Source organism: Diospyros lotus, chromosome 15 (assembly GCF_014633365.1).
Source record: "Diospyros lotus cultivar Yz01 chromosome 15, ASM1463336v1, whole genome shotgun sequence".
NCBI classification, from domain to species: Eukaryota; Viridiplantae; Streptophyta; class Magnoliopsida; order Ericales; family Ebenaceae; genus Diospyros; species Diospyros lotus.
In genome coordinates, this window is record NC_068352.1 from 26,178,028 (window position 1) to 26,193,276 (window position 15,249).

General features: G+C 30.1%; 1 protein-coding gene across 1 annotated transcript; it reads right to left on the minus strand.

Annotated features, from left to right (window-relative positions):
* Positions 1–1,126: 1,126 nt before the first annotated feature.
* Positions 1,127–4,995, minus strand: LOC127792222 (tricyclene synthase TPS4, chloroplastic-like). The gene is made up of 7 exons (XM_052322660.1): positions 4,710–4,995; positions 4,086–4,359; positions 3,103–3,475; positions 2,768–2,989; positions 2,522–2,660; positions 2,161–2,409; positions 1,127–1,615 (listed from the first exon to the last, which is right to left on the minus strand). The coding sequence occupies exons 1-7, from the start codon at positions 4,914–4,916 to the stop codon at positions 1,301–1,303; spliced, it is 1,779 nt and encodes a 592-aa protein (XP_052178620.1). The 5' UTR covers positions 4,917–4,995; the 3' UTR covers positions 1,127–1,300.
* Positions 4,996–15,249: the final 10,254 nt, after the last annotated feature.

Consider the following 15,249-nt stretch of genomic DNA (forward strand, 5'->3'; position numbering starts at 1 on the left):
AAAAAAATGAGGAGAATGAAACAGTCAAGTTGTGCATTTTGGTGCTTCTTGTGGTTTTCACTTTTCAATGAGATGAGAGTCTGAATTAAAGCTAGAAAAAAATGATTATTTCTATAGAAAAATAATGACAATTAAATAACAAAAGTTGGAAAAATAGAACAATTTCTAGCTAGAAAATTAAATCAATCAAACACCTTTAATTGATATTTTCCTTGGAATTTAATTTTAGGTAATTCAATTACCTAGAAAATATTTTCTTTCCATGTAAATTTCATAGTTGCAATCAAACGCACCCTTATTGTGTCTTATAAAAGCTATAATTTTATTATTTATTTTTAAAAAAAATAAATAAATAACCGATATCGGGCTGGTCTTAAAATAAATAAATAAACAATCCATTTCTACTGCTCAACCAATCCAGCTGGTCTTAAACAAATCATGCCCCCTTAAAAAAACAACTTTAAATTAAGATATCAGGCCTGCTGAAATTTTAATTACAAAACCAGGTCCAATCTGTAATTAATTAAAATAGGCCCAAAAAACTCTTTATTTTTAACCAGCCCAGTACACTGAATTAAAGTTCAGCCCAAACAGATCTAATTAAAATTGAAGGGCCCAATTCTTTGTATTTCAAAAATTGACCCATGTGGGTTTTTTTTTTTTTTTTTAAATAATAAAGAGAGAAATAAGAGACAAGGCAAGGAGACTTGGTTAGGACTCTTGTCCTCTACAATCTGCACGAGAGGTAGACAAGGCGGCAGAGACCAGCGGCACAGATCAGCGGCCGTCGGCACCACCATGCAATATATTTTAAAAATAATCAAATAAATCACTACAATTAAAGTCTCTGCAAATACACACCATTATACTTTCAAATTTAGGGTTATAATAGGGGTTATATTAATCATTATAGGACATTTTAATTCTATTAACAATCCAAACTCTATCTCAAAATATCTTCACATAGTTACAGTTGGTGTCTTTTCAAAATATAATGATCAATTTATACTGTGATTTATTTAATTCTTTTTAAAATATAATAATTAAATTAAACTCAAAATACAATTACTTATTTTGCTATTCCCCTTTTCTTTATAAATGGTGAAAATATTTACCAAGATTAAAGTTGAGCCCCAAAGATTAGATCTATTTATTAAAAAATAAAAAATAATCATAATGATAATAATAAGCATTATTTACAATAATTTATTGGAATCGTTCCAAATCTAGTAACTCACATTTAATAACATTAATAATACTAAATTAGAAGACTAACTTAACAAACTTTAGGGGTACACTTTTAATAATTTGGTAATTTTCTTTCCACGAGTTGAATGGGTTCAATTAGCACTGATAATACTCTGTTCTTTGCTTCGGCATCCGGAGCTCCATGCCCATCTCCATGTTGGTATGTACATTGAGCAATCCGAGCAAGATTTATAGCTATTTGAATGAATGATCTTTCAAAAGTAGAACCCATTCTACATTTGTTCATCCTCTTCCATGTTTCATCCCTTAAACTTTTTATACGCTCGCGAGCAAGATGTTCTGAAACTCCATGCTCTAGCATGTAACACGATATTGAATTTGCAGACTCACCTCTCTCCATTTCGTCCTGTCACAAACAAACAATATTATTGTTGTTAAACTCATAGCCAACTACCAATTACTCCCATCCAATTTCTTTCTTTTCTTGGGTTACATATGTGTGTACTCTTTTTTGTAGAAATTTAAACTCTAGTGACAAAATAAATCACCTTACTATTGAGACGTAGAATAAATCGGTTTGACTTATCACTATAACATGTAAATTGACTCGAACTAGACTAGTTAGCCCAAATATCTAAGGTCATGTTAAGCTTAACATGTGTGACCCCTACTCAGCTCACAAAAATAGTATAATTTGGGCGGGCCCTTTGACCCCATGATGTTTTTAGTTTTCTTAACTTATTTTAGAATGAAAAAAAAAATAAAAATTCAAATATTTTTTAAAAAATAAATGATTGGAGCCATTTTAAAATAGTTCATTAGGGCAAGGGCCCTACGGAGCCCCACCAACAAGGCCCATTAGGAATTATTGACCTATTTGTTTGGACACTTCGACCACAAACCCAACCCACAGTGACTTTAAGGTTTAGGGTGTGATGGAAAATGGCATACCTTAGAAGTGCCCAAATCGTTGCAAAGCCTAAAAATCATGGAAGAGGATTTTAAAAGATCTGGGTAGATGCTGAAGCTGTGGAGTGACTCTTGTGTGATATTCTTTGTCACGTAAAAATAGGCATGAATCAGAAAAACAAGCCCTGATACTGATGTGCATCCGTTGTCCAGATATGCCTCCAGTGTTGGTGTTTCTTTATTAAAGCGCCACTTTGCTTCTAATAAAAAGGCTTTGCACATATCTGTCCACTGTTCATGTAAAAGAATGAGAAATTAGTCAATCTATTTTGTTTAATCTGTTGATTATTAGGCCCGCCTAAATTTTAATGCCAAGCATGTTTAAATGTAAATTAGTCCATACCCCTCTTGCTAGATATGGTACTATGTTCAACCCTTGCTCTTTAAGAGTATCATAGGCCATTTCGTTGATAGTGTTGTACAAAGCCAAGAAGCACAGTTTCATGTAGTCAGGAAGGTCCTCCAAAGTGCTTATATCCCATCTGGGTACACAATTATAATTTATAAATAGAATTTAACAAAAAAAAAAAAGGGAAAGAAACTCTAAATAATATAATTAAGGAAATGGATTTCAAATTGCAATATGAACCTCTCAATAGCCTCAGTGAATAGTTGAAGTTCATCCAAAGATCCATAGAAATCGTATATGTCATCAATAATAGTTACAAATGCTGCCACCTTAGTTAGCCCCTTGCGACAATCGCTTAATTCGTGCTCATCGGGGACCATGCCCAGTGCCCAAAAGTAGCATTCCATGAGTCTATTTCTTGCGAAACTCAGTTTCTTTGCCAACCTGGTATCCTCCCACCACCTAATATTTCATTGTAATGCCAAAAAATAAAAAGAAAACTTATGAATTATATTAATTGAGTTCACATGTATGATATCTTGGTTAAAAGAAAACCTATACATGCTAGGTCTTACCTTGACATTTCTTGGAGCTCTATTTGATGTCTAGATTGCACCATGTTGAAATCCAACTTTGCCAGATCAAGAAGATGGTGATTTGGGCCTTTCCTTTGACTGTAATTTTCAATGTACCATCTTGCTTCCAGCCTCGACATCCTGTGGTGCAAAGAAAGTTCCAATGCATGGTTTATTTGGTCCCTTAGGGCAGCGTCTATGTCGCCCTTAACACCCATAAGCTGTGAGCTTGCAAATGCTTTAGCCTCCTCCAAAAGGTCTTCTCCCTCGAAAGCTAGATATGAAGCTTCATACAAACTGAGCAATCCTTTGACATCCTCCCCAAGGCCCTCGATGAAGTCGCCCTTTTCATCCTTAGAACTCTTGAACACATCTGCACGGTCAACAACAAAACTAATGAGTTATTGTTATGAGTGGCGGAGTCAAGAAAGATTTTTATTATAATTATTTATAATAATATATATAAAAAATTAGAAAAACAATAAACTCAATTGAGGCCAAGGCCCCAGTTAGCCATAACGTGGCTCCGTTACTGATTGTTTTAATTATAAGTTGAAATTTAAATTTGATTGTGATTGGAATATATTTATAATTGAAGATTTATTTTTACGACTTATCTTATAATAATAATATAATTTCTTTTATACATTTACATATGAGTGTTAAGTTCATAAATAGATATCTAATACCTTAGAATTAGTAGTAATAATATCACTTTTGTAGTAGTATATTATCACACTGATATATTATTCTTTTTGTTTGTGATTTTTTTTTAATTTGGATTTTCCACATAAAATTTTTATATTTATTTGTATGTTTCATGGTTTGATGACGCTTTGTTTTCGATTCTAAATCTTTGCAGATATATTTACTGGTAACCGAAAGATCATTGGTCTGAGTTGTAAACGCAATTTGTTTTAGAAAAAAAAAATATATGTAAAGACATGATTCTTCTGTAACTACTTATGTATGGATGTATGTACCTTGGGAAATCTCGTAGCCATGTTCTCTACAGAGTCTGAAGTGGAGAGCAGTGGCATGAAGGCTCCTCTTTTCTCCCACATTATTCCCCCCAGCTTGTGTTGACTGCATTCTATCAAGTACATTGCTTATATCCTCCTTGAAGAGATGGCCTAAGCCCAATCTTTTAATGTCATCTATCAGCTCCAGTGTGGCCAATGGATCTGCATCCTCATCGCATATCATACCCTTCGCCTCCTCCCTCACCCTCTTCGCTCTTTCCTTGTGTACCTCATCCTACACGCAAATGGCACATATTCATATATGTATATATATATATATATAATAATGCATAATAAATAAAAGGTTATCCTGCATGGGACTTGGATGGTCGTCACTCGTCCATCATGCTTAATCAGAATTTATGAATGAGTAAGTTAATGATGCTGTTATCGATGGCCTAGACGGCTTTCATTCGCATGTGAGAGCAACAGAGTGCCAGTCTGCCAGACTAACCTCATAATATATACCGATTTAACCCTTTTCTGTACACTATATATATATATATATAGACATATAGTGGTCAAATCATAATTAGCCATTAACCATTTGTTAGCTGCAAAGGACTAGAGATTAGTGATCATTACAGGGTTGTAATTCTTCAAGGACTTGACAAAATCTGGAGTCCAAGTGGTAGGCTGGTAGTTGGCTGATGGCCTTTCCTGCATATTCAGCTGCAAATTGGCTTGCTTCGTTACTTGGCTGCAAACACAAACAGCCCTATCTCGGCCTGGCCTTTCAACTGCATTTGCTAAGGAATATGGATGCGCCACAACGGGAATCGGAAGCGCCATTTCAACTTCACTGCAAATTCAATGCTAAATCTAATTGACTCCTATATGTATATACATATGTGTGTGTGTGTGTGTGTGTGTTTATATATTTACTTTCTGAGATCCTTAAAATTTGGAAACTTTATCCTTTAATCTAGTACTCTATTCTACCCGTACTGCATGTTTTTCTCATGGGCCGGCATGTTTTATATTAATTTGTGAAGGGCGGCCCCATTTGGGTCGACAAAATTAATTAGGGACCCTTCGTTTTCAACAGAGGTGGCACCACTGCATTACGCATGTCGCGACTTTGTTTGGGGAAAATAATGTGTGTGATGCTAATTAACGATAAGGCACTTCTATTATTATAATTTATATTACGATAACTCTGACGTGTTTTTAAATCCAGGTGAGGGGTTTTGGCCAATCATAAGCATATTTTTTTTTATAAATTAAGTCTAAATTAATTCAATTAAATGTAATTTTATCTAATAAGTAAAATTAATTTATGAAAAATGTGTTCATGTTAATTTGGTATATCATATGTTACATAATAATAATATTTGTGAGACTTAAATATATACCTAAGAAAAATAAATATAACTTGTAAAAAGATAAATAAAAAGTGAATAGATTATGTGCATGTAACAAGTTATATTTTTTTCTTTTTTTTTTTTACTTTTATGTACATGTGACTCCTATAAATATTATTATTATTTAATACTTAATATGTTAAATCAGTATGAATACATTCCCTCTAAATCGATGAATAAAATTACACTCAATTGAACCAATTTATAGCTAATTACTAAAATTGAAAGAATTGAATAAAATTACAAATTCACAAAAACGATTTGATTATTTTCAAAATTAATCCAATTTTAAATGTTAAAGGTACTATTAGATGTTAAAATTCATTAAAAACCTAAAAAAATGTATTAAAACTCTTACGGAACATTTGGTATAGAAAAAGTTTTTAAATTCCTAAGATTCATGATTCCTAAGAATGCTATTAGAAATCTTTGATTTCCAGAATTTATATAATTTTATGTTTGGTTAGTTATAAATATTCTCAGAAATGTTAGTATTATTTTATGAGAATATTACATTTTTATATTTGATTTAAATGTAATATTCCTAAGAATTCATGTTATTTTTTCAAAATTTATAAAAACATTGACTGAGTTATTTTTTCGAGATATGATAATAAATTTATTTAATTAAAAATATTATTGTCAAGTTGACTGAGCTTGCAAAAATGAAAACAGTCAGAGGGATCCTCACGTAAATACTTTAATATTTAAGTCAGACATTAAAGATAATAAAAATCATATTAAAATAAGTATTAGAGACATAACTTTTTGAAATGAGTATATATTTATTTATAAAGAAGTATAAAATAACTCTAAACAGTTCAAAATTATAATTTTTATAAATAATTTTTATCTTAATATTTATTTTTATCTTAATATTTTTTGAAATGAGTATATATTTATTTATAAAGAATACGTAGCTTATAGTCTACGTCAAATTGAATTCTCCGGATCGACTGACTAAACGAGGATGGATTATATATAAATATAATATAATATAATAGCCTCCTTTGTTAGTTTTAAACTTTTATCTGAGCCGGCCAGTTATAACACATAGAGTTAGTTTTATGTAATTATTATTGTAAATTTATCTATCTAGCATGCATTTAAAAAATACTGACTATGAATTTTTGTTTAAGAAACAAATAAAATCACCACTTTGTTCGTGAGTTTATTTACATGAAACTGTTTGATAAATTAATAAAATTGTATTTAATCTTAATTATAATTATTTAATAAAATACTTGAATTTAACTCAATACATCTAAAATATTAAAATATTCAACTTTAAGTTTGAGCCCTCCAACAGACTTAATATGAGTTAAATTAAATTAAACTAAAATTTATTAAATATTTTATTGACTGCATTTGATCCTAAACTATATAAACTTAACTAAATCAAACGCCAGACGTGGCCTTTAGATGCTTCTACTAAGATAGAATTAGTAGAAGCATGATCAAACTAACCGCCTTTTATCACTTGCATGTGATACGTGTGATCTTAAGCTACTTGGACTAATTGGACTTTTATCGCCTATGGTCACATGGTACTTCCCAGAAAAGGACGCAACGAATCCCTGTGCTCGACGTATCTCAGTGGGGACCGTGGAGTCACTGGAAGGAGGTGGATAATGTGGTTCGCTCTTTTTTTATTAGAATTATTATTATTTTTTGTATGATCTCCCAATATTCCGTATTCTTAATTTTAATAAAAATAAATAAATTATAAATAAAAATTTTATTTTATTATACTGATTAAAAAGTCAAAGTCAAAGTCATGATCTATTAATATGAATCTCGACTTATCATAATTTAATCATTTAATTTGTGCTCTCGAGACAATTGCTCATTTCTTTTTCTTTTTTTTTTTTTTAGTTAATGCAGCCATCACGAGTGTCCCTCACTGTTTGTCCTCACGATTTCAGCATGAGAGATAAATTAGGGAACTCAGTTGACAGATTTTAACCCCTAACACAACCATAAACATGAAAGCGACAAGTATTTTTCACTTTCAAATTACTCTTTACTTACTGAACTATTTCCTAACCAAAACTCCAACACAAAACTTGAAGACTCAAATAACAATACCCTCAACTGTTCTTTCTTTGTCAATTAATTTATGCCGTGGGGCATAAATTTTAATTGAACTAAATTATGTTAATTAAAATTAAATTTAAATCAAATAAAATTTAAAGTAACAAAAAATTGAAATAATGAATGCATATTCTTAAACAAGAGATTGTCAACGATAGTTCTTGTTTTATGTCGTTGTTATTGTCACTGGTGGTACCTATCCTCCTTTCTCTATCATTTAACCTATCTTCAATTATATTTTTTATTATATTATAAATAATTTTTTTATTTCAAAAACTATATTTACTTTAACCACATTCTTTATTTTACTCTCTATTTGATTATTATTTTTATTTACTTATTAATAAATTTTAATTCTAATTTATTTTACTTTACTTATAATTTTTATTACTTTAAAATTTTAATAATAAATATTATTATTCGTCTCCTTCATTGTGTATGTTTGTCTTCATCGTTTTCTAAGTTTTACCATGACCAACCGTCTTCGGGTTCTGCCCAATCCTAAAGCCATATATGTCATGGCATAAGGTCTCCAAATTTTAAAAATTTATAATATATATGTAAATATATTTTTATTTTTTTTAATAATAAATATTTTATTAAAAAAATTAAATACAAAATATTATAAATCTTTTTGACTTCCGTTCATGAATGTAAACATTTTTTTACGTTAATTTTTTATTTTGTTTCCTTCTATAAGAGAATCATAAATGTATAATTTTTTATTTGCACTGATCTTTTTAAAATTTTAAAAAAAATTAATTTTATTTTTCTTTGTTTATTGTAGTAAGTTGTGTAGTTTTTTTTTATTTTTTAATCTCTGAGACATTATATTTTAGTTAAAAAATTATTATCATTAAGAGATTATTATATTTTGTAGTTGATTGAGTTTTAACTCTTTTTTTCTTTTTTTATTTAATAAAATGATAAAATATTTATATAAAAAAGTATATTATTTATTTCTTATAAAAAAAATTAATACTCGAAGACCTCAATAAATCTTTTCGCCTAAGACTCCCAATTCTGTTGGGCCGGCTCTGATCATCTTTGCCGCGTCTATTTGTCTCCTTCATGGTGACTTTTTATCTTTTCTGACCACGAGCCTCTTTTTATTTGGTGTATTCAACCACCTTCAATAGTCATCTCTAAAGTTGACAATAAATCCAATGCAACTTGCTTCATCCTATCATCTTTTCTGACCAAATTGTGTGCTTCAACAATGATGATTTCAACTATGATGATGATAATAATGACTTCGATAGTGGCCATTGTTGAAAAAGATGGTGAGGGCTATGATGGATAACGGGAATAGTAAAAAAAAAAAAAGAAAAGGAGGAAGGATTTAACCTTCCCTATTTGAATTTTGAATGACAACAAAATTTGAGAATTACAACTTGCCATGGAGAAAGTTTTGGTGTCCCCCTGACTAAAATTTTGGGTCAGCAAGGAAAAATTAGCAGTGTTGGAGATCTGTCAGCTAGCTAATGAACCAATTTTTTGCTCTTTTGCCAAGGAGTTCAGAAATAAGAGATGTAAGTGATAAGAATTAGGAGGGTCATTTTAAAAAAGTAAAGAGTTTTTATATAAAATCAATTCAAATTATAAAAATTTAAGTACAAGAAATAAAATAAAAATATGTTTGGATTATCGCGTCAGATCATCATCATCTTGCCTCCAATAATGCGTGGTTTCAGTGTCGGATGAACCCCACCATTGACAAAGAAGTTGGGCCATGCTTGCCTCCAATAATGCATGGATGGTTTCAGCGTCAGGATGCAACCCCACCATTGAAAGACGTTGGGTTGGGTCGTGAGGGACTCTTTTCTCTTCATGATTGGTACGACTAATGTGACAGTAAAATGAGACAGTTGTCAGCGAGACAGAGAATGGGCGGCTATTAAATGGCTTAACGTGTTAAATGAAATAATTTAATGCAATGCCGAAACCGTTATAATAATAATAGTATTATTTCAGTGTTTTTAAAATATTTTTTGGATTAAAATATTAAAAATACCTCAAAATTTGTTTCTAATTATTTTTATAATTTTAAAAATATTTCAAACTCATTTTATAATATTAAAAACATATCTCCCATCATAGAGACTATGTTAGCAACAAAAGAAATTTCATCTCTAAATAAAATTATAGCTCTAAATTTATTTTCTATTCTTCACTTTGCAACAACCTAAATGATTTACCGTAATTATCGTCACCCTTCCGTCCTCTCAATCTTTTTTTCATTTTATTTGTTTTCGTAATCCTTTCAATTCCTTGATCTTTTTGCCATTCTGTCATTTCATTTGTTATCATCATTCTTTTCTTTTCTCAATCTTCTATCGTGGTATCTGTCGCCATTTTCCTTCCGTCTATCTTCAATCAAAGATTACAACTTCAAACTTTTTGATCAATGATTAACAATTGGCAACCATCCATCTACTTATAAGTACACATGTATATTTATGTTCCTAACTTTTTTCCCAAGTAAACTATGAATGAGTTATATATATATATATATATATTCTGTAAATGTATGTATCCAGAAAGAGAATGATGATGAAATTGAGGAACTTTCATAAATTATATTATGTTTGGTTCTTTTTCTAGATTTATTATTTGTTTTTAATTATTAAGTCATCATTAATAGATAATAGAATTTATATTTATATTTACTTAAATAAATAATGTAATATATGTTTATGTTTAATTAAATAATTATTTTTATATTAAAAAATATAACTTTTAATTTATACATTCCCCATATTTCCATTTCTTACTTCTTCTTTTTCTAAGAAAATATCATTTTTCTATTTTTATTTTATATCATTTTATTTTTTATTTTTATTTTTGTGCAACCTAATTGGGTGCCAAAATCTATGATGGGGCAGGCGGGTGTGAAATGGTGAGTTTGCTTTGTGAAAGAAAAATCTATGATCCATCGACTATTATGAAATATTATTAATTTTAAAATTTTATATGATACGTGAATTTATGAAGATTATTTATTAAATTTATTTGTGATACAGGAACTCCAAAATTCAAATTGTTTTCCATCACGACAATATATAATTAGGTAGTATTTGTTAATCAATATATGAAGTGAAAAAAATAAGATATGAAAAATATTTCGAACAAAAGTGATTCTCATTGTATTTATTAAATTTATTTTTAAAAAATTATATAACTTCTTATCTTAAATTTTTCATATCTCTTCCGATTCGAATAAATTAATCTTGAACCTTACAGATAAATTATTTTAATATAATTTTATTTTATTCATTTTAACAAATATTATATTAAAATATAATTACATTGTGATCGGATTAAGTATAGCTTAAAAGATGCATTATTAGAAAACAAATCTCTATATTCAGAAATTCAAAGTAGATGTCTTCGTCCAACAAACCATAGAAAGAGACATCCACTTGGAGACAACCCACCCCCACCAAATTATTGATCCCAAATTTTCTTCATGCTTTGTCTGCTAAAGATTCAACCTTCCAGTTAGGAGGAGTGTCCCGGGTCTGGTTAATTTGGGTTCACCATTAATCCATAACTAAATTTTTCTTAATCTGAGTTTATAAAATTAAAATCAAAGTCAGCTCAAATTCTATTCAGAATCAACTCAATTAGATTAATTAGGTTGGATTCTCAATTTCAATTGTATATAATAATCTATTAATCTTAAACTTTTGCTAAATAAACTTTAAAAAAAAAATAATATCAACACCTCATCAAACAATTGCACCTAACTACATTACACAATAATTAACAATTTGTTTTAAACAATGATACTTGACTCACAACAAATAACTAATAAACTTATGAAAAAATGCTAGACAACATAAAATGTTTATATATTTTTAATTTATTTATATATATGGATCGACTCGGGTTAGGTCCATGAATTAGATGGGTGCCAAAATCTATGATGGGGCGGGCGGGTGCGCGTAACGGTGAGTTTGGGTAATTTGACACGTGTTATTTAATTATAAAAAAATATCTTATTTTCTATATTAAAAAGAGATACAAGTATAATTTTTCGTAAATAGACTTTTAGGGCTTATTTACCCTGAATGGACCCAATGACAACGAAGGAAATGAAGGGGGGCTGTGAATGAAGGGAAGAGGATTGTGGGGGAAAAAAGAGAAGCAAAAGAGAAAAAAAAATATTATTGATAAGGTTTGAAGTGAAAAATAAATAAAAAAGAATAGAAAATAACTTTAAGATGTTTTCAAAGTCTACTCTCATATTATATAATCAATTAGAGATTTTTAATTTAAATTTTTTAATACCATCAACAAATGGAAAAATGAAAATGTCGCATCGGCATTTTATTTTTATTTTTTGTTTTGATTTATTTGTTAAAAAATTGAGATTTGTAAAACTAGTAATAATCCTTTGGTGTGTCCAATAAAAAAATGATAATACTTTTTACCAAACCGGACTGAATCCATAAAACCCAGCCAAACGGTCCTCTAGCCCAAGCCCATTCAATTGTAGAAGATATTTTTTAATTTTGACTTTAATTTTATAATTAAACATATCTTAATATTTTATGTTTTAAAAATTAATTAAATTCATTTTAAGAAAATTTAGAAACTACCTTTTCTATGTTTTGAAATTCATATTATAAATTAGAAAATTAATTTTTTTATTTTTATTTAGAGATTGAACCATTCAATAAAAAATTAAAATTAAAAATTAAAAAATATTTGACCATGTTCTAAAACTTTCAAATAAATTATTACGATTTATAAGTTGTACCTGTAATTTAACCTAAGCCAAACACCCTTTAAACCTCTTTGATGGTCATTGAATTATCATCGCAAATGGACGGATTTACCCTATTTGCATTATTTATTCATAACCCTTTATTCAAAACCATTTATTAAATTGCATAATTAAATAATATTTTTAATAAAACTTATTTTTTTATTATGAATAGACAACCAACACATGAAAAATACACGAAATTAACCAGCAAACTTGGAAATGTACATTTAAATTAGAATTAAACTGATGATTACACAAATTCAAATTGGCTTCAAGAAATCTAACAACTCAAATGAAAATTTTAAAATAATTACACATTTTATGAGAAATTATTTTGCTATTCTTTTTAGATATTGTTAAAATATATTTTAAGATAACAATTTTATTTATTGAACATTGTTGTAAATAAATTAGAACTTGAAGATATTTTATAAATGAATATATATAATTATCGGTTATCATTATGAATCACTTAGGTTTAAGGTTTTAGTTTTCGATTATGGTTATAGATCGGTTACGATTACCATTTTTTAGTAATAACCATAATTGTAATTGTAATTGTAACTGTAATGTGCGAGTTTTTTACCTTTTTTTTTTAATCTTAACCATGTTCATATTTGCTTAAATTGATTTTAACCATGTTTGTCAAACGTAGTTACGGATTAACCAATCCACGCCAATCCCTAAGTGAAACAACAAGCATCAAAGAGATCGGAGTGGTAGTTAAATTGATATTGAAAAGGCTATGCAATAGCTATAGTGGTACGAATTCAATGGAAATTTGGGCAAACAACCAGATCTAGAGTTATGACAATAGTGGAGGAGAGGATTGTTGTGAAGGTTGAGTAGCAACATCAACAGTGACAAGGGCTGTTACAAACATGTGGAGTTGTTTGGCAGAGTGATGCCTTTATTGTAGACACAGACATTAACAGGGAAAAGTCTAATAATTGGGCTTCTAAACGGTGGTCGCATGATATGGGTAGGAGAGTCCTGTGATACCTAATTTTTTTTTATTTTAAAAAATATATATACAAAAAAACGTGAGTATGACATAAAGATATGAAAATATATAATGGCATTTTAGTAATTTTCTTGAAAAGAAATCCAAAACCATAAATCAAGATAAAATCAAAGGAAGGAATCTACAAAATTAGAGGGTTGGAGTAGAACCCAAAATACTAAAAAGGATTGAAATGCAAAATTAGTGGGGCACCAAGTGAATAAATGAAAGAAGGGGAGGGGCTAGACATAATTCTCAAAAATGTATGCGAGGCCTATGTGCAAACTTTGAAATACCCGTTGGGGAAAAGTAAGATTCAAGAAAGTTGAATGATGGATTCTCTCCGTCGACTAATGACAACATAAACATCCATGGTAGGCTACAATAAGGTACTCAAGTAGCCCCAATGGCATAGCTTTGTTAGCAAAAAGAAATGTCATAGCTTTGTTAGCAAAAAGAAATACACTCTGGGTATTATTCTTTGGACTTTCAGGTTCAGTGTTCAATCTTTGACCAGGAAGGGAAGCTCAAAGTTAAAGTGATCTTGAAAGTTGAAAATCGCTTGTCACCCTTACGTTTGCGGTGGGGTTAGGGATCGAACTAGCGGCTAAATCATCTGATTTACATCTCCTGCTAATATTGTAGGGTCGAACAGTGAGGACACTCATGATGGTACATTAATTCAAAAAATAAGGTACTCAAGTATTTTTTTTTAAATAAAAAAAAAAGTATTTTATGACCTAACATTTTATTGGTTGATTTGGTAGGTTGGACAGTTGGAGAAGATGTATAAAGAGGGCATTGTCATGGTCAAACAGTCGATAATCTTTAAAAGAAAATCAAGTTATTTTTAAGGTGTTTTAGTTGAATCTAAGATGGGATTTTTGTTTTAGGAGGCAAGAGCAATCCTTTTAGTACCCAAAAATTAAAGTGTTTAGGTGAGATTTGAGGTAGAAATTAAGAGGTCACTAGAAATTGCAATTAGTTGGAGTTGAGGAGTCCTGGCTACATCTACGAGATTTTGACTCTTTTTCTAGCACTACAAGGAAAAGGAAGATAGAAGAGGAAGATGTGAAGAAGACGGGAAGAAAAATAATTAAAAAATTAAGAATACATGCTTCTTTGTGATTGGGTGACAAACGGAAAGAGAAAGAAAATGACTAGCATGTGACACGAGGTAGTAATAGCAAGCGCATACAACATGTGGTAAGTTTGGGATTTTTCTTAAAAAATAAAATAAAAATAAAAGTATATAATAATAATAATAGGATAAATGGAATAAAAATACGACTTGATCCCCGTTTAATTTTCAATAATATAACAAAAAAACATGAGTCGTTCTACAGGCCCGATGAGCCTACCAAACGACTCATAAAAAGGGAAAAAAAGACGATTTTGCCCAATTCACTTTGTAAAGCGGGCCATTGCCCCCCTTGTTCTGCGCGTCTCCCATGTCATGGCCACCGCCTCACCTCTCTGTCATGCTTCGCTCATCGCCTGGCCTTGTCTTCGTCGCCTCGCCTCGTCTTGTCGACAGTCGAGGTGAGACAAGGCGGCGGCCATGGCAAGGGAGATGCGCAGAGCAATGGGGGAATCCATGGCGGGGGGAGGGAGAGAGCAAGGCATGGGGGAAAAGTTATCTTTTTGTCCCCTTTCGATAAACTCGTCGGTAAAATCGTCGGGCTTTCTAGCATTTTTCAAAAATATTGTGATATAACCTATTAACCAAACAAAAACCTTATAAATAGGTGAGTGTTTTTCCCTTGAACTTAATTTCTTTCATGTTGCTCACACATGTGCTGATATCCTTATGATGCGAAATTTGTATATAACATTGTAGTATGATAAAGATTCATGTTCAATTAACCTTGGCATACATTTCATATATCA

Excerpts from the sequence above, each read along its gene's own strand:
- LOC127792222 (XM_052322660.1), bottom strand. The coding sequence starts at position 4,916 with ATGGCGCTTCCGATTCCCGTTGTGGCGCATCCATATTCCTTAGCAAAT. Across the intron at positions 3,476-4,085 it reads TGGCTACGAGATTTCCCAAG|ATGTGTTCAAGAGTTCTAAG; the intron begins GTACATACATCC and ends TTGACCGTGCAG. Across the intron at positions 2,990-3,102 it reads GAGCTCCAAGAAATGTCAAG|GTGGTGGGAGGATACCAGGT; the intron begins GTAAGACCTAGC and ends ATGAAATATTAG.